The following is a 26,182-nucleotide window of genomic DNA, read 5'->3' as shown; positions in this document are numbered from 1 at the left end:
TTTGATCCCCAGCACAGCCGGCTCTGATCCAGTGCTCTTGGCACAGGCTGATCCTGGTGGTGTAGGTTTGCTGCTCCAAATCCCCACTGTTGCTAGGAAACAGGTGATGCATGGTGGGGCAGCACAGACCAGAAGCAAGAGGAGGGTAATAATCACATCTAGTGTGATAAATGGGCCAAAGCACCTTAAATCAAAGACAATTCATCATCATTAGCAGGTAAGATCATCATACTCAGAGTTAAGCTTTGTTTTTTTAAAACATGAGAAAAACAAGTGTTGAAGATGTTTCCTTGGCTAAACTTTAGGATCAGTTATCAATTAAATATCCCCAAAACCAACAAATATTGGGCCGAAATAATTTTACTTTTTGATGACTTAAACTCAGAGGTTGGGATCTGGGCTGATGCTGACGAGGAAGACGCTGAAAGGATTCCCTGAGGAGTGGAGACGGAAGTAACAGGTTTATTTTCAGACTCATCTAAAGCTGCTGTTGGTCATATGAAGGTCATCACGTCTTTCTCAAGCAGTCAAATATTGTTAGAATATATCATATTGTGGAAAGTAAAAAGCTCCAGATGTACTTGATCAGTTTTAAAATAAAGAAACTACATGTGCCTTGTTACACATGGTGCCTAAACTATGGCTATAGCTCACTTCTTGTCGGGGAACCACAGAGCAGCCGGTTTTGTAAGGCTGAGCGAGGACAGTGTGCTGAACAATCGCAGCAGGGTTCCAGGCATGGTCCGCCAGCATCTCAGGATCAGCTGTGGAGTCAAGATGGCACAAAGGTCAAAGTGCTGCAGCAGATTTCAAAGCTGATTGGCCATCCGGCTTTAGTGAGAAAGAAATTAAGATCCAAAGCAGGAGAGACAGGATATTTAAAGGGTGAACATACACTATATTGCCAAAAGTATTTGTCTATGTTTACATGTACATGAACTTAATCTATAAGGTATAATTTGTCAATGGACTCACTCTTGCCATCTTGAACTATTTTGTAAACATCTTCCACGGGTTTAGGAGTGTGTTCATAGATGAAAAAAACAGAATTGCTGCCTCTCCTCTAATTTATCCCAAACATGTTCAAGAACTGTCCATATGTTATAAACAGAATCGGTGACAACAGGCAGCCCTAATGAAGCCCAACCCTCACCCTGAAGAGTTTTGACTTTCTGCATGTGAACCACTCTTGCACCACTTGTTATGGACAGACCCACCACAAAGTCCCCAGACTCTGCTTCTACAGAAGACGAGCTGGTGGGATTGAGAAGATCCTCAAAGTATTTGTTCTACCACTTGACGTCAACACTGGTTGAGGTCAACAGCACCCCACCTCCACTATTTACAGTGTTGGTAAAGTGCTGCTTCCCCTGCCTCAGTCACCCGATGGTTTGCCAGAATCTTCTCTGAGCCAATTCAAAGTCTCTATTCAAGGCCTCACTGAACTCCTCCCACACCTGAGCCTTTGCCTATAAGTAGCCTTAAACCAGGCCAGCGCCTCCCACCATGGGTGACTCCAGAGTGAAATAAAGTCTAGCCTCTCTTAAGGTGATTGGTTCCAGAACCCACACTGTTCATTAAGGTGAGCCTGACTATATCTAGCCGGTACCTCTCAACCTCACACACAAGCTCAGGCTTCTTCTCCACCAGAGGTGACGTTCCCCGTGCCAAGAGTCGTTTCGGTAAGCTAGAGTCAAGAGGGCCAAGCCCCCCGCCTTCAGTTGCCGCCCATGGCTCTTTGCACCTGACTCGTGGTCCCTCCAGCAGGAGTGGGGCTCATAGGAAGGCAAACCCATATTGCTCATTTGGGCTGAGCCTGACCCGCCCCCATGGGTAGAGGCCCGGTCACCAGGCAGTCTCCGACGAGCCTCTCCTCCAGGGTGGGGTTTAGGTAACCCAAGTCTGGGCAAGGGACATCTCCTTGAATATTTCTGTCCATATAAGTATTTTGAATCGCTCTTTATCTGGCATGTCACCTAGGACCAATCTGCCATACCCTACCAGGGGAAATTGCCCCCAACAGCATGGCTCCTGGGATCATTCAGGCCCACAAACGTCTTTACCACGATATGGTAGTGATTCTGTTAAGGAGCAACATTTAAATGTCTTCATAATAATGGGTCTCAATGAGACTTTTATTGTGGAAGATAAATACATGATTATATTTTTCTCAGTTAAATATGTCACCAACATCTTCAGGGTATGTTGTTGGAATCTATATGAGCTTAAAAGACATGAAAACAGATCTTTAAAACCTTGACATATATAGGTCCTTCTCAAAATATTAGCATATTGTGATAAAGTTCATTATTTTCCATAATGTCATGATGAAAATTTAACATTCATATATTTTAGATTCATTGCACACTAACTGAAATATTTCAGGTCTTTTATTGTCTTAATACGGATGATTTTGGCATACAGCTCATGAAAACCCAAAATTCCTATCTCACAAAATTAGCATATTTCATCCGACCAATAAAAGAAAAGTGTTTTTAATACAAAAAACGTCAACCTTCAAATAATCATGTACAGTTATGCACTCAATACTTGGTCGGGAATCCTTTTGCAGAAATGACTGCTTCAATGCGGCGTGGCATGGAGGCAATCAGCCTGTGGCACTGCTGAGGTCTTATGGAGGCCCAGGATGCTTCGATAGCGGCCTTTAGCTCATCCAGAGTGTTGGGTCTTGAGTCTCTCAACGTTCTCTTCACAATATCCCACAGATTCTCTATGGGGTTCAGGTCAGGAGAGTTGGCAGGCCAATTGAGCACAGTGATACCATGGTCAGTAAACCATTTACCAGTGGTTTTGGCACTGTGAGCAGGTGCCAGGTCGTGCTGAAAAATGAAATCTTCATCTCCATAAAGCTTTTCAGCAGATGGAAGCATGAAGTGCTCCAAAATCTCCTGATAGCTAGCTGCATTGACCCTGCCCTTGATAAAACACAGTGGACCAACACCAGCAGCTGACACGGCACCCCAGACCATCACTGACTGTGGGTACTTGACACTGGACTTCTGGCATTTTGGCATTTCCTTCTCCCCAGTCTTCCTCCAGACTCTGGCACCTTGATTTCTGAATGACATGCAGAATTTGCTTTCATCCGATAAATGTACTTTGGACCACTGAGCAACAGTCCAGTACTGCTTCTCTGTAGCCCAGGTCAGGCGCTTCTGCTGCTGTTTCTGGTTCAAAAGTGGCTTGACCAGGGGAATGCGGCACCTGTAGCCCATTTCCTGCACACGCCTGTGCACGGTGGCTCTGGATGTTTCTACTCCAGACTCAGTCCACTGCTTCCGCAGGTCCCCCAAGGTCTGGAATCGGCCCTTCTCCACAATCTTCCTCAGGGTCCGGTCACCTCTTCTCGTTGTGCAGCGTTTTCTGCCACACTTTTTCCTTCCCACAGACTTCCCACTGAGGTGCCTTGATACAGCACTCTGGGAACAGCCTATTCGTTCAGAAATGTCTTTCTGTGTCTTACCCTCTTGCTTGAGGGTGTCAATAGTGGCCTTCTGGACAGCAGTCAGGTCGGCAGTCTTACCCATGATTGGGGTTTTGAGTGATGAACCAGGCTGGGAGTTTTAAAGGCCTCAGGAATCGTTTGCAGGTGTTTAGAGTTAACTTGTTGATTCAGATGATTAGGTTCATAGCTCGTTTAGAGACCCTTTTAATAATATGCTAATTTTGTGAGATAGGAATTTTGGGTTTTCATGAGTTGTATGCCAAAATCATCCGTATTAAGACAATAAAAGACCTGAAATATTTCAGTTAGTGTGCAATGAATCTAAAATATATGAATGTTAAATTTTCATCATGACATTATGGAAAATAATGAACTTTATCACAATATGCTAATATTTTGAGAAGGACCTGTATTGTCTAGAAGAATCGGCAAATTTCTGCCAAGCTGTCAGGCGTGTGCTTGCCAGGGAATATTGCTGTAAAAATAGAGAGCTCTTCACTTTTTCTGCCTCTCTGATTTGACAATATACTCTTCCCAAAGGAAGTTTTCCACCAACGCTGCTGAGCATCAGGTCTTCCAGTTTCCACTATAAGCCACGATTCTGGCATCAAACAACTGGGTCTCCTTCATAGCGCTCATCTTGGGTCTTGTGACCGATAATGAGGCTTACTCCTCCAGCTATGATTGGTAGGGGATATGTCTGTCGGAACAGAGGGGGGCTTAGACCCTCCCATTACAGCCCTGAAAACATTTGGACACCACATTTAATATTTGGTCATTTTGAAAGAAACGTTCACAGATTGATGTCTGATTATAAATATTTATGTATTTCTGACACAGAAGTGATTGAATTGTACTTGAACAAAATTTGATCTTGTTTTATTCAGTAAACAAGATTAAATAAAACAAGATCTCAACAATAAAATGTGCTTTCTAGATGAGGAAAAGTTAGAACACCCTACCTACGAATAGCCATTATTGCTCCTCAATTTCAGCTGTGAGATGTTTATGCTCCACAAGCCATTATGACAAAGCAACCATTTAAATGACAGTCCTAAAACATGATTCAAAAGAAACATTTTTATTACGGTAAGTGGTTAGAAGTTTTAAATGTACAATTCTGTAACAGTTTTATTGTTTTATACATTAGTGCTTAGTTGGATTTTAATCTCAATATTTTTGGCAAATGGGAGTCAAGTCAGTTTCAGTTTTATAGTAAATCCTGGTTACTATGATGTTATTTTATTTTTTCTCTAAAGTTAACCAAAGCTCTTCAGGTGGTTTTTTGTTTTCATATTTTTAAGATCTGACACTGCAAACATTGTTTACATCATCAGAAAATGTTTGCTTTCCTGGGCAGGTTTAGTCAACTGCAACAACCCAGGTGGTCTCAAAAAGCAGCGAGTGGTGCTGCTCCTCTGTTTTGATTTTCCAGTTATACTTCAGCATCTAATCAATGAGGTATTTTTATCCATATTATAAACTACCCCGACCCCTCTATCAGTAAACCTGGTGAGTGTTTTCTCAGATTTGAAGTCTGAAATATCTTGTTTAGTACCCGTAAGATTTATAAGCAAAGGCTTCCTTCACACCAGAATAATGCAGCACAACAACATAAAAGCAATCACCCAGGCCCTGGATGGTCTTCTTGGATGGTCACCAAGGATGCAATGCCCTCACATTTGGTGTGACAGAGCATGCACATAACTTCTATTTTGAGACTTTGGTGATTTATAATTGTAGAAGCATATCTGGGTACACGGTATTGTGTCGAGGACCCTGAGCAGCAGTGAAATTTGAAGAGAATGGACACATGCCAAGGCTGCAACATCATTGCACCCACATCTGGCTGTCTGCTCTCCAAATATCTGATTTTAAAACTGGCTGCACAGTTGCTATGGCCATTGCGTTCTGCTCCTAATCTGGCTGGAACCAAAAGGATTTCACCAAGCAAGCCCATTGCCCATAGAGATACGTATCTGCTGGGCTTCCAGCTGGAAAAAGAGCACACACCTCCAAATTGCGCATAGGCTGGTTGACTGCATTTGAAGTGCAACATAAAAAACATAATTTTCCAAACCCTCAAAGAGAAGTCATGGTGATGTGGAGGAAGAAGTGTGAGCAGAGAGGTCCTGGAGACCATGATGGGGGGTTTTAATCCAGTGTTAAGGGAGCCTACACCAAGGCATGATAAAAACTGAGAAAACAGTGATTAAATTATTGTACAAAATTAGCCATTCCTCAGTACTTCAATTAGGGTGATTACTATAAAATAAGTTCAAAAACAACTGAAATGCCCTTCCTATGAACATCTTAATAGTGCAGGAAATCTCTGATTTCATGTTTCTCTTTAGAAACAAGAGAATGCATAAATAAATTGTCCCTGGTACTGTTTAATGAATACTTAATGTATTATCAGAGAATCATAGTGTGCAGGAATGTCTTGATTCAACAATCATACAACTTCATCAGGGGATGGATCCCACCCATAACTGTTTTGTTTTAAAGTCCTTCAGGTCTCCACTGCTTGATAGGAGGTGGTCGTAGCATTATTTCCTCCGGTCCTGTAAGCAGCTTGTTCTTCCGCCTCCAACCGTCTGTAACGGGTGTGGAAGAAGATGAGGAAGCAGCAGGTGAAAACACTGGAGAGGCCTGCCATCACCATCATGGGTACTGAAACGAGGAGGAACAAATATTTCACCCGTCTCTGCTCAGTTTTCTTTATTCTTCAGAAGATTTGCTTAGAAAACAAACGCACAAACACTTGATTTTTGCAAAAACATCTGTTCACCATTAATCTCCACTGAACTGTCACAATTCTGGCAGACCAAGTGCAGCTGGGAGACTTACAGATTTGTTTTTGGGCAAAAGAAACATTTCTAAATTTGGGTTTTTTTTTAAGAGGAATTAATTGACATAATTAAAAGATTCGACTTTCTTTTGTAGTGTTCAGTGTAAGATTATGCTGCTGCAAGAAAAATGAATATACTTGAAGGAGTTTTAACCATTTCTACCAGAGGTGCTGATAAATTTGCATGAATCTGTACTTGCTGGTAAGCTAATAGGAATATAAAACAATCTCCAACTAAACATAATCAAACTTTTATTCTTCATATCTTTGTTTTGATTTAGTTTCATTCTATTTTCTTATTTGTATTCATTCATGGATGGTGGATGGATCAGCTGAGCTTCTTTACCAAATTAATGATATCATTTTGAATATGTGAATAAACAGTAAATATGATAAGAGACTGACTTTATAAATGGTTTCAAGCTCAAGTTTATTAAAAACATTTCTGAAAAAATAAATAAATCAGCTATTATGCATGATGTAGGTTAAAAGTTCACTGTGTTGGATTCCTACATTATGGTGTAAGAAGCTCATGTTTTCTGTTTAAATGAATGAATGAATTACTCTGAACAAACTCCAGCCTGCGGACTGAAGGAGGTGAAACATCATGTGACCAACCTTTCCAGCTGAGGACTGCATCTCCGCAGGTGGCTAGAGGAGATTCTGTGAGCTGTTTGGTCAAAGCCTGCAGCAGGATGATGTAAACAACCGACTGGACCTGCCTGCAAGAAGGAAACAGTCGAGACGGGAATCACTTTTACCTAAATGCATCACTTATAGCAGGTAATCAGTGGTTAATAACCTACACACCCTGAAACAAAGATGAGTCCAGCTGAGGTGGCCTCTCCGACCGGGTATGAACACTCCACTGACAGCTCCATGGCCACAGCGTAGATGGAGAAACCAAAAAAGCCAAAGAGAGAACAGACGGCTGCAACTGCAACCTTCTGATGGGGCATCAGACTCACCTGAGAGGTAAAGAACAGGAAAATATATGAATTGAATTGGCTCTAACGGTTTCTTTTTTCTAACAGTGCTCTTTAATTTTCTCACCACTGAGAATGCGATGCACGACAGAGTAGAGAAGCCCAGGCCGATCTTTGTGACCTCGGTGAATTTCTTCGTCTTGTCCACGTAGACACCAACAACACCGGCACCAATGATGCCGAAGACAATGAAGAGAGCACCGCAAAGACCAGCAAAGTCCTGCAGAGGTCAGATTTTATTGGTTCACCAACTAGTGTTTCTAAGTTATGCTTCCATGCAAAGATATTTACATCTGTTTAACTTTTATAGCATTTTGCTTAATTTATGCACAAAGTAGAGCACAAAAGTGAAGTGGAGGGAAAGTGTGGAATGCATTTGACTGTAAGAGTCCAGTTGTGTGCAATTTCATCTAAGTATAGATCCAGCTGTCTAATGAAACCCCTTGGAGATTTGTTGGGGAACATCATTGATCAAGCAGCATGAAGACCTGGGAACACAACAGCCAGGTCCAGGATAAGGTTGTCAAAAGGTTTAAAGGAGGGTTAAGTTATAAAACAACATCCGAAGCTTTGAACATCTCGCAGAGCTTTGTTCAGTCCATGATCTGAAACAACAGGACATGGTTGTCCACCTAAACTGACAGTTTGGGCAAGGAGAGCAATAATCAAGACGCAGCCATGGTAACTCTGAACAGGCTGTAGAGGTCCACAGCTTAGGTGTTAGAAACTGTTGGCTAGACAACTACTAGTCGTGTACTCCACAAATCTGGTCTTTATGGAAGAAGTAATTGTTGCTACAATTCATGTAGTGGAGGCAACAAACAACTTGTTTGGTCATATGAGATCAAAACAGAACTTTTGGTCTACAAGCCTAAGTGTGGCTGAAAACTAACACCCTGAACATGCCGTCGCCAAGGTGAAACATCGTGGCAGAAACATCATGGTTTTCTTCAGCAGGGACTGTGAAGCTGGTCAGAGGCTGAAGTTAAATACAGGACAATCATGGCAGACAACCTGTTATGCAAACAAGAATGAGCAAAAGGGGTGTTTAAAGGCATTGCATGCTGAACTTTCCAGATTGTTCTGTAAAAAAACAAATGTGAAAAACGAGGGTTGCTTTCCTTCCACTAAACAATTCAGCACTGCTTTGTGTTTTTCTATCACATCATATTGTTATAAAACACACTGATGTTTGTGGTTGTAAACAGAGAATAATATATCACTATGTCAACATATCTGCTCATTAGGTCTTTCTCCCGACGTGTACGTACGTTGGTGTAGCCCTTCACACACAGGATCTGCTCCAGCAGCGTGGAGAAGCAGGTAAAAACGGCAATGCCTGAGCCGAAGCACAGCAGTAGGATGAGGTAAGGTTTGTTCTTCATTAACTATGGAAGAAGCACGTGAAGGAGTGTAACGTTAGTCAGACGATCAGGAGTACCACAGGGCAGGACAACAGAAACAACTGTCTATGTATAAAACAGTCTGCTTGGTCAGTAAATGTTTGTAGATAAAAAGCTACAACTGTTTAAAGTATAGTAGTTTAAAATACAGAGAGGATCTATCAAACTGAACAGGAACAAATACAAAGAGCTTCAGAACCTCTAATCCAAAAAAAGATCTCAATCTAAAACCTCCTTTAAATCAAGGCTACGGACAACTTCTAAAATCAGAAAAGCACAGATCAGGGTTAATTCTGGGTCTTAAAAATTTACATAAAAGTCTTTGATTTAATAAACTTAAATTTAGGCTTTAAAAAGTCACATGTCTAACATTCTTAATGTCAATTTAGTGTCATCTTTGTTCTTGTCTATTGATTTATTTTTAATAGAAACTGTAAATTTTACTGTAAATTGTCACCAGATCAATCTTGTTATGTGAGTCTATATTTAACAGTTTAGACCTAAAAACAGGGATATCAGTTTCCTTGGCAACAACTGTGTAAAATGTGTTAAAGTTAGATAACTTGAGTACAAAAGCAATGGACACACAGTCCATGGCAGAGCCCAAAACAAACATAAGATAAGTTGACAAAGTTACATTTAACTTACTTTACCCAAGTATGTTAGGCTTACATTATTGATAACATAAATTATGTTCTTTTTCACATGGATCTTAAATTTCAACCATAATGGTTTTAAAAATGTCTTAAGTTTAAACTCTGACAGATGGACACTATAGGTCTAAGGTTTTAGATACACTTTCTCATTGAATGGGTCTTGTCTATTTACATTGTAGATTATCACCAAAGGCATCAAAACTGTGAATGAACACACACGGAATTATTTAGTAAACAAAAAGTGTGAAAAATGTTTTTTTTTTTTATATTTTAGATTCTTTAAAATCACCACCCTTTGCTCTGATTGCTGCTCTTAGCGTTCTCTCCCTGAGCTTCATGAGGTGCTCACCTGAAATGGTTTTCCAAAGAGTCTTGAAAGAACTTCCCTGACGTTCATTGAGAGACAGCTAATGGTTAATATTTCAGTCATCACAGCAAAGGGTGACTTCAAGGAATCTAAGATATAAAACATTTGACAATTTTCTGTTTTGATACATAATTCCATATGTGTTCATTCACAGGTTGTATGCCTTCTGTGAGAATCTACATACAATTTAAATAGTCATAAACTTGAAGAAAACCATTAAGTGAGAAAGTGTGTCTAAAACATTTGACCCGTAGTGTATGAGAAACAAAGCACGTAATAAATAAAGTAAACAGCAAACTATTAAAAACCCAAAACATAAAATTACAAAAACAAAAGGAAAGCTCATAATCCACACCTTTAGCTACAACATATCATTTGCAAACTGATGGAAAAAACAAGAAAAAAATCCTTGTGTGCATTTTAAATTGATTATATATTTGATATTTTACAGAAACGTGTTTGGAGCAGTTTGAAGGATCTCAGTTAGAAGAATTAAGGTAGGACCTGTGGTTCAGTGCGGTTCAACATATCATAGTTACTTTAGTTTAATCTCTCAAAGAACAAACTAACATTAAAAATCACATTTGTTGTGCAATGCTGGTTTTCTGTGAGAGATCCAGTTAAATGAACTCTAACACTAAAGATTGTGCTAAAGCGCTAAGGTCAACCCAGGGTTACTGACTCTGGATATGTGCTGATTCAAGTAAAACAGGTGGAGCTGGACCATGACGACCAATCACAAGAAACGACCAAAAAACCACAATATAATCCACTTCTCAACATTGCAGCCAAATTAATAAAATGTGGATGTACAGTACAGACCAAAGGTTTGGACACACTTGATTCAAAGAGTTTTTTTTATTTTCATGACTATGAATATTGTAGCTTCACACTGAAGGCATCAAAACTATGAATTAACACGTGGAATTATATACTGAACAAAAATTGTGAAACAACTGAAAATATGTCTTATATTCTAGGTTCTTCAATGTAGCCACCTTTTGCTTGGATTACTGCTCCGCACACTCTTGGCATTCTGTTGATGAGCTTCAAGAGGTAGTCACCTGAAATGGTTTTCCAACAGTCTTGAAGGAGTTCCCAGAGATGCTTAGCACTTGTTGGCCCTTTTGCCTTCACCCTGCGGTCCAGCTCACCCCAAACCATCTCGATTGGGTTCAGGTCCGGTGACTCTCCTTCTTGGTCAAATAGCCCTTACACAGCCTAGAGATGTGTTTGGGGTCATTGTCCTGTTGAAAAATAAATGATGGTCCAACTAAACGCAAACCGGATGGAATAGCATGCCGCTGTAAGATGCTGTGGTAGCCATGCTGGTTCAGTATGCCTTCAATTTTGAATAAATCCCCAACAGTGTCACCAGCAAAGCACCCCCACACCATCACACCTCCTCCTCCATGCTTCATGGTGGAAACCAGGCATGTAGAGTCCATCCGTTTACCTCTTCTGTGCCGCACAAAGACACGGTGGTTGGAACCAAAGATCTCAAACTTGGACTCATCAGACCAAAGCACAGATTTCCACTGGTCTAATGTCCATTCCTTGTGTTTTTTAGCCCAAACAAGTCTCTTCTGCTTGTTGCCTGTCCTCAGCAGTGGTTTCCTAGCAGCTATTTTACCATGAAGGCCTGATTCACACAGTCTCCTCTTAACAGTTGTTCTAGAGATGTGTCTGCTGCTAGAACTCTGTGTGGCATTGACCTGTTCTCTAATCTGAGCTGCTGTTAACCTGCGATTTCTGAGGCTGGTGACTCGGATGAACTTATCGTCCGCAGCAGAGGTGACTCTTGGTCTTCCCTTCCGGGGGAGGTCCTCATGTGAGCCAGTTTCTTTGTAGCACTTGATGGTTTTTGCAACTGCACTTGGGGACACTGTCAAAGTTTTCTAAATTGTTCGGACTGACCGACCTTCATTTCTTAAAGTAATGGTGGCCACTCGTTTTTCTTTACTTAGCTGCTTTTTTCTTGCCATAATACAAATTCTAACAGTCTATTCAGTAGGACTATCAGCTGTGTACTGCACAACACAACTGATGGTCCCAACTCCATTTATAAGGCTTGAAATCCCACTTATTAAACCTGACAGGTCACACCTGTGAATTGAAAACCATTTCAGGTGACTACCTCTTGAAGCTCATCAACAGAATGCCAAGAGTGTGCGGAGCAGTAATCAAAGCAAAAGGTGGCTACTTTGAAGAACCTAGAATATAAGACATATTTTCAGTTGTTTCACATTTTTTGTTCAGTATACAGGTCCTTCTCAAAATATTAGCATATTGTGATAAAGTTCATTATTTTCCATAATGTCATGATGAAAATTTAACATTCATATATTTTAGATTCATTGCACACTAACTGAAATATTTAGGTCTTTCATTGTCTTAATACGGATGATTTTGGCATACAGCTCATGAAAACCCAAAATTCCTATCTCACAAAATTAGCATATTTCATCCGACCAATAAAAGAAAAGTGTTTTTAATACAAAAAACGTCAACCTTCAAATAATCATGTACAGTTATGCACTCAATACTTGGTCGGGAATCCTTTGGCAGAAATGACTGCTTCAATGCGGCGTGGCATGGAGGCAATCAGCCTGTGGCACTGCTGAGGTCTTATGGAGGCCCAGGATGCTTCGATAGCGGCCTTTAGCTCATCCAGAGTGTTGGGTCTTGAGTCTCTCAACGTTCTCTTCACAATATCCCACAGATTCTCTATGGGGTTCAGGTCAGGAGAGTTGGCAGGCCAATTGAGCACAGTGATACCATGGTCAGTAAACCATTTACCAGTGGTTTTGGCACTGTGAGCAGGTGCCAGGTCGTGCTGAAAAATGAAATCTTCATCTCCATAAAGCTTTTCAGCAGATGGAAGCATGAAGTGCTCCAAAATCTCCTGATAGCTAGCTGCATTGACCCTGCCCTTGATAAAACACAGTGGACCAACACCAGCAGCTGACACGGTACCCCAGACCATCACTGACTGTGGGTACTTGACACTGGACTTCTGGCATTTTGGCATTTCCTTCTCCCCAGTCTTCCTCCAGACTCTGGCACCTTGATTTCCGAATGACATGCAGAATTTGCTTTCATCTGAAAAAAGTACTTTGGACCACTGAGCAACAGTCCAGTGCTGCTTCTCTGTAGCCCAGGTCAGGCGCTTCTGCCGCTGTTTCTGGTTCAAAAGTGGCTTGACCTGGGGAATGCGGCACCTGTAGCCCATTTCCTGCACACGCCTGTGCACGGTGGCTCTGGATGTTTCTACTCCAGACTCAGTCCACTGCTTCTGCAGGTCCCCCAAGGTCTGGAATCGGTCCTTCTCCACAATCTTCCTCAGGGTCCGGTCACCTCTTCTCGTTGTGCAGCGTTTTCTGCCACACTTTTTCCTTCCCACAGACTTCCCACTGAGGTGCCTTGATACAGCACTCTGGGAACAGCCTATTTGTTCAGAAATTTCTTTCTGTGTCTTACCCTCTTGCTTGAGGGTGTCAATAGTGGCCTTCTGGACAGCAGTCAGGTCGGCAGTCTTACCCATGATTGGGGTTTTGAGTGATGAACCAGGCTGGGAGTTTTAAAGGCCTCAGGAATCTTTTGCAGGTGTTTAGAGTTAACTAGTTGATTCAGATGATTAGGTTCATAGCTCGTTTAGAGACCCTTTTAATGATATGCTAATTTTGTGAGATAGGAATTTAGGGTTTTCATGAGCTGTATGCCAAAATCATCCGTATTAAGACAATAAAAGACCTGAAATATTTCAGTAAGTGTGCAATGAATCTAAAATATATGAATGTTAAATTTTCATCATGACATTATGGAAAATAATGAACTTTATCACAATATGCTAATATTTTGAGAAGGACCTGTATTATTCCACATGTGTTAATTCATAGTTTTGATGCCTTCAGTGTGAAGCTACAATATTCATAGTCATGGAAATAAAGAAAACTCTTTGAATGAGAAGGTGTGTCCAAACGTTTGGTCTGTACTGTATGTAGAATGTATTCATTGCCAGTGGTATTGTGCTGAAGCCTGTTGAACTTTAGAGAAAGTTTGAATTTCAATCAGTGCAACAATCTATTTTAAAAAGTACTCTTTTGTCAGATTTATCTTTTTAAAAATAACCTTTAAGCAGGTATTAAATATACTTTTCATTAAGCCCACATTTCAGTATTAAAATCTTACTTTTTATTTGTCTGATGTCATATTCTAATTTTAAATGTGTTTTCATTAGCTGTTTACAGAAAATCATTGTAATTAATAGAAACATCAGCCTGTGTGTAATTAATCTATATATGTTTCACTTAGTAAATTACGTTACTGAAATAAATTAACTTTTAAATATTATTCAAATTTATTGAGATGCACCTGTATTTACTAAATGATCTAAAAAGACAAGATGGTTTAGTCCAGGAGGGGGCAATATTGTAAAAGATCATTGTTGGCCATCCAGACTCTGTAATGTGACATAAACCCTGTAACGGTTAGTCTGGGACTTTCTGTTTGATCAGATTATGTTAGCATGAACATAAATGGTCAGACTACACATGTAGCAGTTTGGGAAGAATGAGGCACTCAGTGTTCATAGGCGCTTGAGAAATGAAGAGACAAGCATTTCAGAGGAAGGCATTTTAATTGGGACTTTAATTTTAATTAGGCAGCTCACTGAAGCCAGACAGTGCCCTTGTTCACACTAGGTCACCGTTATAAGTGTCTTTCTACATCTGAAAGTTTCACCTTAGTTTTTCTGATCTTACAGTGTCTTGTTGAACTTTTAATTGAGTTTATCTGTTTTCTTAAGTAAAGAAAGCCTCTTTGTTTATTAATGAATGAAAGGTAATTCAGTTAATCAATTTTTAATTAACATTTCTTATGAAATTAGAGTGCTCAAGGCATTTTAATGTAAAACACTGGATTGGGTTAGGGACTCAATTAAACTGTAGGAATAAAATGTCTTTTTTTGCTTGCAAGACACAAACAAAACTAAAAGTGAATTACTCATCAGTGGCTTTACAGACCTTCAATGCTGTTTTAGAAATCAGATTTGGATCTTTGAATATGCAGTTTGGAACCTCTGCTTTAGAGGAATCAGTCTCTGTTTGAGGAAGTTAAGGTTTAATTCTGCTGGGATTTCTCTCTTATAGGTTTCTTGCTGAGGAGGAGAAAAAAGGAGACATGTTTATGTTTAACTAATCTTTGCAGTTTTTCATTTTTCCAGGGCATTAATAGGTTGAGAGATAAAGCTTCTTGATCATGGCAATACTCGTGTGCAACACTGCAGTTGCAAAGGATTGCTCAGATACAATATTTTATAATAGGTAAATGAAAGAAAAGAGTCGGGGGGAAAAAATGGGTTAATTGTAATTGATATCGTCATTGCAACCATAACCTGTCCCAAAGCACGTTCCCAGCATTGGTTTCCACGGAGACAGATCCAGTTAGGAAGTCAACCAGCTTTGTGAAACAGAAAATACTGAACTGATCCTGAAATTACCTCCACAAACCACTAATCCTGCTTCGTAGTGCAGATGCAGGTGGAGTTGTGCTCAAGTTTTAGTAAACAAACTCCAGAAGTGGTACGATGGCCCCAGCTTGTGAAGCCATCTGCCAGGCCTGCTCCTCTCTCTGTTTGCTGATGTTTTATCTTGTTTAATCTGCTTTATGATGGACAAACTCTTTTATATAATTCCAGTTGAGCAGGAACATCAGGCTGGTTTAATTGATAGTCTTGTTTTTTTTAGTTTTACTGTAGATGTTGTATTTTATTGCTCATTTTATGTTTATTTCTTTGTTTTATGGATCTGTACAGCACTTAGGTCACTTTGGGTGTGTAAACGCTCTATAAATAAAGTTTGATTGATTCAGTGCAGTGGGTGAAACTGTAGATGTTTTTTTTTATTTAACTTTGTAATATTTACTAGCAACAATTTTAAAAACTTCTCTGTTTATTGAAACATCTAATTGTAATACCAAACCCAAAGTTCAAACTCAATGAAGAGACAGTTTTTTTTCATTTGATTCAAGGTTGGAAAAACGAAAATAATGAGACATAAACCTAAAGAGCAAAGTTTAACATGGAAGTAGTTGAAGTTAACATATGGACAATTTATTTTTTTTAATCAAAAACAAATCAACCTGATTCAGCTTTTTTCCCCTTTATTCTCTCTCTGTGGTTTTTTTGCCTTCTGTGTTTTTACCAGTTTTAATCCCCGTATGAACGGCTCTGACCCAGAGCTCTCGGCACTGGCTGATGGTGGCGTTGGGGGTTTGCTTCTCCATATTCCCACTGTTGCTAGGAAACAGGTGATGCATGCTGGGACAGCATAGACCAGCAGCTAGGAGAGGACGATAATCACAAATAACATAGTGATAAATTCATCGTCATTAGCAGGTGAGATGATCATACTCGAGGTTCAGCTTTGGTTTTTAATAACATGAGAAGAATACTGTTGAACATGATTCCCAGCACAAAACTTTACTCTCAGTTATAGAGTAAATCTCTGTCTGAAGACTTCAACTCACCAGTTTTGGGATTTGAGCAGATGTTTCGGCGATCACAGGAGAAATAATGTTGGCCAGCAGGATGCCGAGGGGATTTGCTGAAGAAATAAAAGCAGAAGTTTTTGAGGTTTATTCTGTTCTCTGTCCAAAAGCCACTTTACTAGTTTCTGTTCCCAGTTTCAATGGACTGACTGATGAACCCAACCCTGTCTCTGAGAAATAAATGATTTCCTAAACATTTATCTTCTTAGATTCTGTGTAATTTACAAAACACCCTGTTAAGCTGATTTTGACACTTAATATGATTTTTTCTTTTCTTCGTATTTTGGTAAGAAAAGCTGGAAATATCCGACCTCTTTGAAAGTTTAATCACATGTTCAAACTGACCCAGTTCCTTTTTCAACCATTACAGTTTATCCAGGAGAAATCTCACAGAAGGCTTTAGGGAAGAGACATCTTAGAAGAAAACAAAAAAATAAAACAACCCAAAGTCATTTTTGTTTTCTTAATTTTCTAACACAAGACTCAGTTCTTAACAATAAACAACTTCTAGATTTAAAATAACCCATAACTGATCATAGCAGGCTTTTTAGAAGATGGTTGCAGACTATTGGCAGCAATTGGAATTTCTTAAGCCTTTTAGGGGCTATCGTCTGGGGTTGGCCATGCCCTGCAGTGATGTGGACTTAAAGAAGAACCAGGAAGTGACATCACTTATACTGGAGGACAGTTTTTGCTTGAGGTGGAACAGCAGCAGACTCTTGCACAGAAAGCTTGCCTAAAATAAATCCTGTTATAACAGTTCCTGACAATGCTTGAAACTTTCTAAAAAGAAACATTTACGATCATTCTTCTTTTAAGAATCAAAAGGAAAATTCTAAGGCTAACACAATTCATCTCATTTTTTTAATATTTTCCTTAAAAAAAAAGTAAACAACTGTTTCATTAAATACGCTTATCTAAGGCCTGCAGGGATAATTCAACCCTGGGGAAAGTAGATACTAGTAGTGTAACCAGTATTTAGTTGTAACTGTTTTCACTGAATTCTCATTAAGCTTGAGTTTTAAAGTTGTTGCTTCCCAAAATCAGCATCAAGTATTTTATTCACCTAATTTGAAGATACTGCTCAAAAGTGAGATAAAAGTAAAAATAAGACAATAAACACTTTGAAGGACATCTTAGTCACGTGAGGTTTTTGTATTCGTTGCATATTTTAAAATAGCCCTCAATTTGGACATGTTTTGTGTAACTGGTCCCAGTATTTTACTGTAAAATATTAATCCTCTCATTTCCAAGGTTACTCAACAGACACATTACCTAAGTGTTCATTTCCAGTCTCCAGTACCAACAGATTACGGCGCTCTTTAACTTTTAGTCTGATTTAATGAGTCAGATGAGTCATTGTAGATTTGTCAAAAGTCGCTCATTTAAGGATTGTCACTTCTTTCGAAGGGATGTTTTATCAGTTATTCTGAAATGATTCAATATTTTAAAGTTAGAGAAAACAAAAAGCTCCAAATGTATGTTTTCTGTTTTTAAATGACACACGGCAGAAACTGTATGTGCTATGTAAGGGTCGGTTACACATAGAGGCGATCATGTTGGCTGTAGCTCGCTGACAGTCGGGGAACCACAGGGCGGCCATTTTGGTGGGGGTGAAGATGATGAGAGTCTGGGCGAGGGCGCCGAGAGTCTGACCCAACATCACTGCTGGAAACTGGAGTTTATAAGCATCCATCGGCAGCGTGCCGAGGAAGCGCAGCAGAGCTCCAAGCATGTTCAGCCAGGATCCCAGGATCAGCTGTGGAGTCAACATGTCAAAGGTCAAGTGCTGCATCACATTTAAAAGCTCATCTGCAATACAGTTTGACAGAAACAGCAAGAGATACAAGATTTAATAAACAACTACAATAATTTGAATAATCCATTTGAAGCCATTCATAGACACAGAACACCAGTAAAACTAAGAACTGTTCCTTTGCTTCACATTTCTTACTTTACTTTCTGCTTGTTAAAGCTTCGTTCTGTAGCTTACACAAAACAAGCTCACATCCAAATATCTGGGCTGATACAAGCTGAAGCCCAGAGTAAAAACATGTTGCTCTCAGTAAAGATTTCTCAGAGTGCAGTTCACACCGTGATCCGTAACCCAATGGTGTCCAACATCCAGGTGGTCCCAAAGCTGAGCGGTATGGCAACCACCATGAAGACCAGGGACAACCAGTTAATATCCTCCAGAGTGGCCTTTAGGTACTGGGCTGACTGGTCTGCAACTGGTGCAAAGGTAAGCCATATCTAGGAAGAAATGAAGCATTTTATTTATATATTTCCATGCTAATAGATGACTGGTAAAATAAATCGGTTCTATAACAAACAATCAAAAAAAGACAGAGATAAAATATTTGGAGCAAAATGTTTTTAAGACTATACGGAGCAAACAACCAGATCAGATCTGTATTTCTCTGGGCACCAAGTGAAAAAAATCAGGAAAATTCAATCACATCATTAATTCATGTCTGGTTTATGATCAAATTACCAAAATTATTTCATCAAATATTTTGATTTTAAAGCTACAACTGAGATGGTCAGTGTGGTACACAAACATGTTCAAATTAGTGAGTTTTAGAGGATTCGAACGCTGAAAAGGTTGTTTTTCAAGGAACTTGAACTCAGCGCTATTCATCCAGTAGACTTGAAGCAAGATGTCCCCGTGAGTCAAGGACAGAATGGAGGTATATGAAGACGGTGTGCAGCACAGTCAGGCTGATGTTTTCATGTATTCTGTAGGATCTCCTGTCTTTGTGGGACCTTGCATTGACAACACCACTCGGCATGCACCACTAACCTCATAGAATAAACTAACTTTCTCTTTCTCCCACCAAGGTTGGTGTAGCTAAAATAACAGTTCAGATGTTATTTCTTGTTTATCTGATTTATGATAGGATCAGGACTACGTGCCTTAATACGTTCTTTAAAAATGACTGCAGTTTAAAAAGTAAGCTCAGTAGACCACATTTCAGTCACGGTGTAGGACTTTTTTTTTTTTGACCACTAAAATGCGAACATATGTGCAGTCAGACTGACTATACAGTAATAGTTTATGAAGGTAAACACACCTGCAGAGACCAAATTACAAATACTACTTGATGACCCAGTTGATCTCATACTACTCTCCAATTTTGCATTATTTGCTTTTAACTTTATGTTCTCTCTCTGTTTTTTCTCTTTCTAGAAGCTACACCTGACCTGGCTCTGTGTTTAGCTGTGGCACCTTCCTGGAGGGGGACATCGGCCAAGCTGCTGCTGCCAACAACTTAATGTTCACCTTCTACAGATGATCCACTTGGCCCTGTCTTTCAGTGTTTAACCCCGTCTCTCCTAAACATAGCTGAGCTTCTACTGTGACTAACTGTACGTTCTCTCTTTCATCCTCTAGACTTGAAAACTGGTTAAGGGTTCATCTGCTTAGCGGTCACTCTCTCCTAGTTGAAGCCACTGAAGGAGCTACAACCAGTAATGTTTTACTTTTCTTTTCCATAGAAAGTACTCCTGGATCAGTGCTTCTGTGTATTCTCTCAAACCCCCAGTCGGTTGCGGCAGATGACCGCTCACACTGGGCCTGGTTCTGCTGGAGGTTTCTTCCTGTTAAAAGTGAGTTTTCCTCTCCACTGTCGCTACATGCATGCTCAGTATGAGGGATTGCTGCAAAGTCAATGCAAGCGACTGTCCACTGTCTCTACGTGCTCCTTCAGGAGTGAATGCTGCAAGTCATCTGCTGGGTTTCCTTAGGTAGAAAAACTTTTTAACTCATTTTAATAATAAACTGAATCGGACTACAGTGTTTGATAATTGGGATTAATTGGAATGTCAAGTTTATAAAGCGCTTTTCAGCAACAAGGCCCTCAAAGCGCTGTACATGAGGAAAAACAGAGAGCTAATTAGAATGTATGAACCTCACTTGAAATCTGTACGATTCGATTGAGCTGACTTTGTAAAGCGCCTTGAGACAACATGTTGTGAACTGGCGCTATATAAATAAAACTGAATTGAATTTACTAATTGATGCATGGCATTAACCAATTTTAGCAACTTTTTTTATGGAAAGCATCACTTCCTAAAACACACATAAATCAAAGTGGAACATTAAAACTTTCCCAGAGTTTCATGGAATCTGGAAAACATGCAATAAATAATAAGTTGCGATTAATCCACATTTTCTTCAGTTCTCTTATTTTTCTGACATCTCTTTCACTCCTTAATGTGAGCAGCATTTTAATGTCTCTCATCTACATCAGGTGTGAGTATATAAGGCAGTAAGGGACCATCCAACTGGGAAGATATATTACTGGCATGCAGAGTGTGAATGCAGGGGGTTTGGAATGTAATCCCCAACCAAATCAATTCCCTGTATTGAAATGATGCCTTCTTCCTGTGACAGCACAGAGAAACGTTATGAAAGAGGAATAAGAGGTGCAGAGTTTCGTTGGAGAATTAAAGTGTAAAACTACAGCACAGATTTGGCTTTTAGGAATCAATAAGTTCATTAGGCCAGATGCAGATGTCAGAAACCGGTCGACAATGATGTAAAAACACCTTTAAGAAGACGAGGCTGGTTGAGAAGCACAGAGCAGGTGTTTCCCGGCTGAAAGGTTTTGTTTGAGGTTTGACCTGCAAATTCATTTTATTTCTAAGGACTAAAACACATAAAAGTGAAAAATAAAAATATGATGCCAGTTCTTTAACAGAGGTAGTAGTTTTTAGTTCAACAAAACATTTGGGAATTACAGACTCTCCTGATTTGTACATCAAAGCATGTGTCCCTTTTTTATTTTTATCTAATATGTATTAGATTCAAAATGTGCATTGAAATACATGCTGTTTGTTGTCTTGATGGACAACAAACAGCATGTCTCTTAGTTTTGGTGCATGTTATAAAATGTTTATTTAATCTGCATTTGACCGGCAGATCACGGATTAGAACTGAAGAAGGGAAAATTAGCCTATTCTGATTTGTTGCTGCATTGCTAAATTATAGAGTAAGGCAATAGTGGTAAGTGAGCACATTGCAGGGGGAACATGTAAATATTTTACTTCCAAGATGATGGGTGAATATCATCCGTTAGTAGGGATAATTATTGGATGTGTGATGTGGTGCACAATACACCAAGCTTCTATCAACCAAATGAGCAAAAAAGGCACAATAGAACAACTACAGGTGGGAAAGACTAGAGCAGGGGTGTCATTGCTGTTCACCTGCGTGACGATCGGCTACAGGGAGAGAGAGAGAAAAGTAACAGCTGTTCCCACTCTGCCTCTAGATCTATCAAAGCTTATCAAAGGCTGTGTGTTTAGGGTCATCGCCCTACTAGAAGGTTGGCCTCTGCCCCAGGCTATAAATGGATTAAGTGATATTCGGAGCTTGGAATATTGTTTTATAACCGAACCCTGATTTACATTTCTCTGCAGCTTCATGTGTGATCTGTCCAGTCTGTTACTTGGTTTTCATGAAGCTGGTTTCTTGACCCTGAGGCCTTCACAGAACAGCCATTTTTTTTATACTGAGGCTATATTACACACAGTCATGTAAGTAAGCTAATTTACTAATTAGGTGACTGAAGGAAGTTGGTTGCTCTGGGTTTTATTAAGGGGTACCAGAGTAAAGGGGGATGAATACAAATGTTCCCTTTGTAAAAGGTTTTGTGTTGTTTTTCTTTCATTTCTTAGTTACTACTTTGTGTTGGTCTAGCACATAAAATCTCAATAAAATAAATTAAAGTTTATAATTATGTGAAAAAATGTGAAAAGATTCAAGGGGGATTAAAACTTGTGCAAGGCACTTTATAGTTAACACTGAGGCAACAAAAGAAGAACAAGCACTATTCTTTGCTGGGTACAATAAACTAGTTTGCAAGCAGATTTGGACAAACAATGTCACTATTGTCCACTGCAGGGTGAAATGTTTCTGAGGTGGTTTTACTTTTTCACGCTTTCCTTTTTCCTCCTGAGTCAGCAGCAGAATTCTAGGAATTATCTTTCAGCTCATTTTACGCACTGCTGTTCGGTTATAATCCTACAATTACAACCATAAAAAACAGGACTAGTCCTTACTTAAACAAATTATTTTCGAAGGAAGTGTGCCACGAGCACTAATATGCTATCGACTGAAACACTTCCTATAAGTGGCCCTACCTGTAGGCCTAAAGGTTTCTAGAAATCCTGACCCCTAAGGGACCCTTAATGTCACACTGATTGATGTCTAAATGGCTCTTCAGCTGTTGTTTGCCACATCATGAATGCCTCTCCTCCAGCTGAGCTTCTTTTGTGAGCGAAAACACCAGTTCCCTGGAAACAATAGCTCCCAATGAGAGGATGATTCCCACGGGAGCTGCAGATATGTGAGGGAGGGGCTCAGATTGTGTGACTGAGGGCGGCACACTTGCCTCCAGGCACACTCGGCTTTACAAAGAACACATCCCCTGGGAGTGATATCAAGTTATGCAAACATTAGAGGGAAGCACATGTCACAGTAAGTCAATGAATCTGCCGCTACAGTGTCTCTATGGGTAGAAAATAATGGCATAGTTCATAGATAAAGAGATGCTTAGATATTTCTTGAAAAGCTAAAACTAGAAATAACATCAAATACAAACTGAAGTCATCAAAAACATTTATGAGAGATGCGCCAATCAGTTGGACGATTTTCACATGTCATTAAAGGCATCAAAACTAACATTTCTCAGCATTTTTGGTCCATGAATGAATCAACCAACATGTTTTAAAATGCTATTTTTTTAAAAAGTTTTATAAAAATCAGAATGGGTAAAATGCTGTAAATCCTTTGTTTCTGTGAATTCAAAACCTTCATTTCCCTTAAAATACCTGCCGAACGTCTTTTTCTATTTTCTGGATTATAGTTCTTAGGAAAACAAAAAGAAATTGTTCAAATGTTTCAGGATAAACCTGAATTATGGATTGCTAAAATTTCCTCAACTTTCTTTGGGTGTTCAGCTCAGCAGGTCAGAACGGCATCAGCCTGAGTTTAAAATGTTTAATCTGAATGTGTGAAAAGAAGCAATAAAAGAGGCTTATTTATTACTGCTGGTTTCTGTGTGGTTTGACACTAATAAATGAACCTGAATTGGGAGATTGTACTTATTGATACCAAGCTACATTCCAGAGAGACTCATCACTGAGAAACACAGCAGAAGCAAGTTCTGAAAATGACCAGGTCAGGTGTGGAAATGAAAGCAGAGGGATCTTTTCTCTCAGTGCAGTGAACTGTGGACATGTTTTACATTAATAGTGGTGGCACCGTGATGTAGATGTTAATTTACAGGGCACTGGATTTAAAATAAGAACCGACAAGTTACCAACATTTCTGTCTCCTGTTAATGTTTTCCCAACTGTTCAATTGAAAACATACATGTTTGCATTGCAGCATTATAGATGTTTAGAAAACTGACATACCTGCATGAGAAATTATATTTATTACACACAGGGCTCCGGGTAGGTTAGCCCCTTCACTAGTTGTGCCCCATTTCATACCTACACATTGTCATTGGGAAGTGAGTGTTTTCACTGCAATCTATTTTATTTTTTTTTACCTGTTCGTATCCCTGTTTGGACCAGTTGTCACTCATATAAAATGGCAGATAAGAACCCCTGATCAAACCAAAGTGACCTCCTACTGATAGATATGATTTATTACTTTCATATAACCGCCCTTCCTGACGATTGACTTTGAGTAGATTATATAAAATTAGTTTAAATCAATGGCCATCAAAATGGGTACAAATAGAAGGGTGGCTGGTATGAAAGTCCAGTGGTAGACGGCCGCATTTCTTAAAGATGAAAACTGGGCCTTAAGTGTGCTATCTTTATGTTCCTTTGATATTTTTTTAATTTGGTGTAAACTAGTTTACGTGAAATGTGAATGGGTTTTAGTTCCACATTAAGTATGGCAAAGGGGCGAAATGACCAGCCACAGCAAACACTTAAAGTAGAACTAAACCCCGTATTAAAGAATAACTCCGCCCCCAGACAAATTTTTAAAAATGCCACCAAAGTGGGCGGTGCCAAGTGTGGGCATGAGCGGAGGGGGTGTGGTCAGGAGGATGAGGAAAAGTGGCCGCTAGCTTAATTTGACATGTTGAAACATGGAGAGTAAGGAGAGCAACACTGGTAGTTTCAACATGGATAGATCCTTTGAGGTGGAGGACTTTTCACCCCATCATCATTGGAGGTTAAAAGAGGCTTTATGGAGCCCAGTGGGCCTGAGCCATATCAACTCGAGCCGCTGGCTCAAGGCGCTGACTCGGAGTGAGATGGTTTTATACCAGAACATGGGGGCTGTGACGTCAGCATGTACCAAGCTGAGCCGTTTGACCCAATAGGAAAATTCAACTGCAGTAGCCACCATTCAACCCTAAGAGGGCAGCATTAAAATGGCTTTATGACAAATATTGCAGAATTAAACAAAAAAGCAGAGTAACATAAAGATGGCACACTTAAAGCCCAGTTTATACACTTTATCTGCAAAAAGTTGATTTGGGGCTTAGTTCCTCTTTAACAAGATACTTGTTTTACTTTTTTTTTTATCCCAGTTAGTCAGTCAGTCATCTTCTACCGCTTCTTCCATAGTGGCACGCGGGGACGCTGGTGTCTATCTCCAGCAGTTGGGAGGCGGGGGTTCCCCCTGGACAGGTCGCCAGTTCATCGCAGTTTTTTTTTAATCCTCCCATTAAAATGTTTCTTTTTTTTTTTTTTTATATTCCATTGTAGTCTGCATTATCTTTAGTTCTTACAGCATTATGATGTTATGACATGATGACAATAGTGAGAAGATGAGAAGTTATTGGACAAAGCGTGGCACTGGAGAGTTCATGAAAACATAAACCTGCTTCTGTAATGTTGTGTAGAGAGCCACAGGTCTTCCAGCGTTACGTTTTTCTGCTGTGTGGTAGGGTCAGTAGCTGCTGAGGCTCGTCCCTCCATTTGAAAAGACTACGGCTGAATCTCTCTGAAAAACTTCAATGGATTACTGTACAGTTCCCTGACAAAGAAAACTGAACTCTTAATGTGTGAAAGTTAGTTCTCTTTAAAACTCTTTAAGTGCAACATTGTGAGAAGATGGGTTTAAATGTGGGATAATTGTTATTTTAGTAAACAATAAATACTTTTGGACAAGATATAAAACCCTTTACTTTTGTAATTGTCAAAACTAGACATTCCAATATTTATTCAACTGTATTATTACCACCAGTACAGCATTATTGGCTCTACTACGCTTCCGTACAACCCTGCATCAGATTTCTTAACCCGATCCTTGAACCCGTGTGGCTAGATGTAACAAACAGTGGATCATCTCACTCACCGTAGCGTTGGAGCAGTTTAAGAGACACAGCACCAGCAGCACAAACCACCTCCTCTTGTAAACTTTAAAAGGCAGCAGACTCGTCGATTCTGGGTTCGGTTTTCCAGAAACAGCTGCATAAACAGTACTAATCTCGGGGGTCGTCTCTCCTCCGGTATCCATGACAACTTAAACGGGGTTGTCACGTTTCGTTAATTAGGCTAGCTGGCTAACTAACGTACAGAGCACAAATGTTTGGGACATATTAGAAAAGTTTAACCTGTTAATGTTCGTCAACAGGTCCGTAAATGTTCGAAGGAACCTTCTGGATCTTAAACTGACGGGAAATCAGTTCTGCAGTCTCCCGATAGACTGTAAAGTCATTTTAACTCACAAGGACGCCGGTTCGACAGCTGGAAAAAGTGTGAAAACATTGTCGCTCCAACAATCAAGGAACTGTCGGTGTACTGTACAAAGATCTTCTACGAGAACGAGGAATCACTCTGTAGTTTAAACTGTCAGCCAAAGATTTACCATCGGCTGAGGATTCAGACATTAAAGTTAAATTTAAAAAAACACGACACTTCGCTTTTT

General features: G+C 39.7%; 1 protein-coding gene across 2 annotated transcripts; it reads right to left on the bottom strand.

Moving 5' to 3' along the window:
* Window positions 1-4,531: 4,531 nt before the first annotated feature.
* Window positions 4,532-26,058, bottom strand: slc49a3 (solute carrier family 49 member 3). 2 transcript variants are annotated; one of them, XM_047354507.1, is made up of 10 exons: window positions 25,610-26,058; window positions 18,373-18,531; window positions 17,821-18,037; window positions 16,258-16,334; window positions 15,933-16,070; window positions 8,575-8,691; window positions 7,371-7,523; window positions 7,128-7,285; window positions 6,936-7,039; window positions 4,532-6,139 (listed from the first exon to the last, which is right to left on the bottom strand). In XM_047354507.1, the coding sequence occupies exons 1-10, from the start codon at window positions 25,769-25,771 to the stop codon at window positions 5,979-5,981; spliced, it is 1,446 nt and encodes a 481-aa protein (XP_047210463.1). In that variant the 5' UTR covers window positions 25,772-26,058; the 3' UTR covers window positions 4,532-5,978. The 2 variants fall into 2 exon arrangements, with proteins under 2 accessions (XP_047210463.1, XP_047210464.1); XM_047354508.1 differs by having other exon boundaries at window positions 25,869-26,057.
* Between the last annotated feature and the right edge of the window lie 124 nt (window positions 26,059-26,182).

Source organism: Girardinichthys multiradiatus, chromosome 23, assembly GCF_021462225.1.
Source record: "Girardinichthys multiradiatus isolate DD_20200921_A chromosome 23, DD_fGirMul_XY1, whole genome shotgun sequence".
NCBI lineage: Eukaryota > Metazoa > Chordata > Actinopteri > Cyprinodontiformes > Goodeidae > Girardinichthys > Girardinichthys multiradiatus.
The sequence above is the reverse complement of the archived record's forward strand: the minus strand, read 5'-3'. Positions and strand labels throughout refer to the sequence as shown.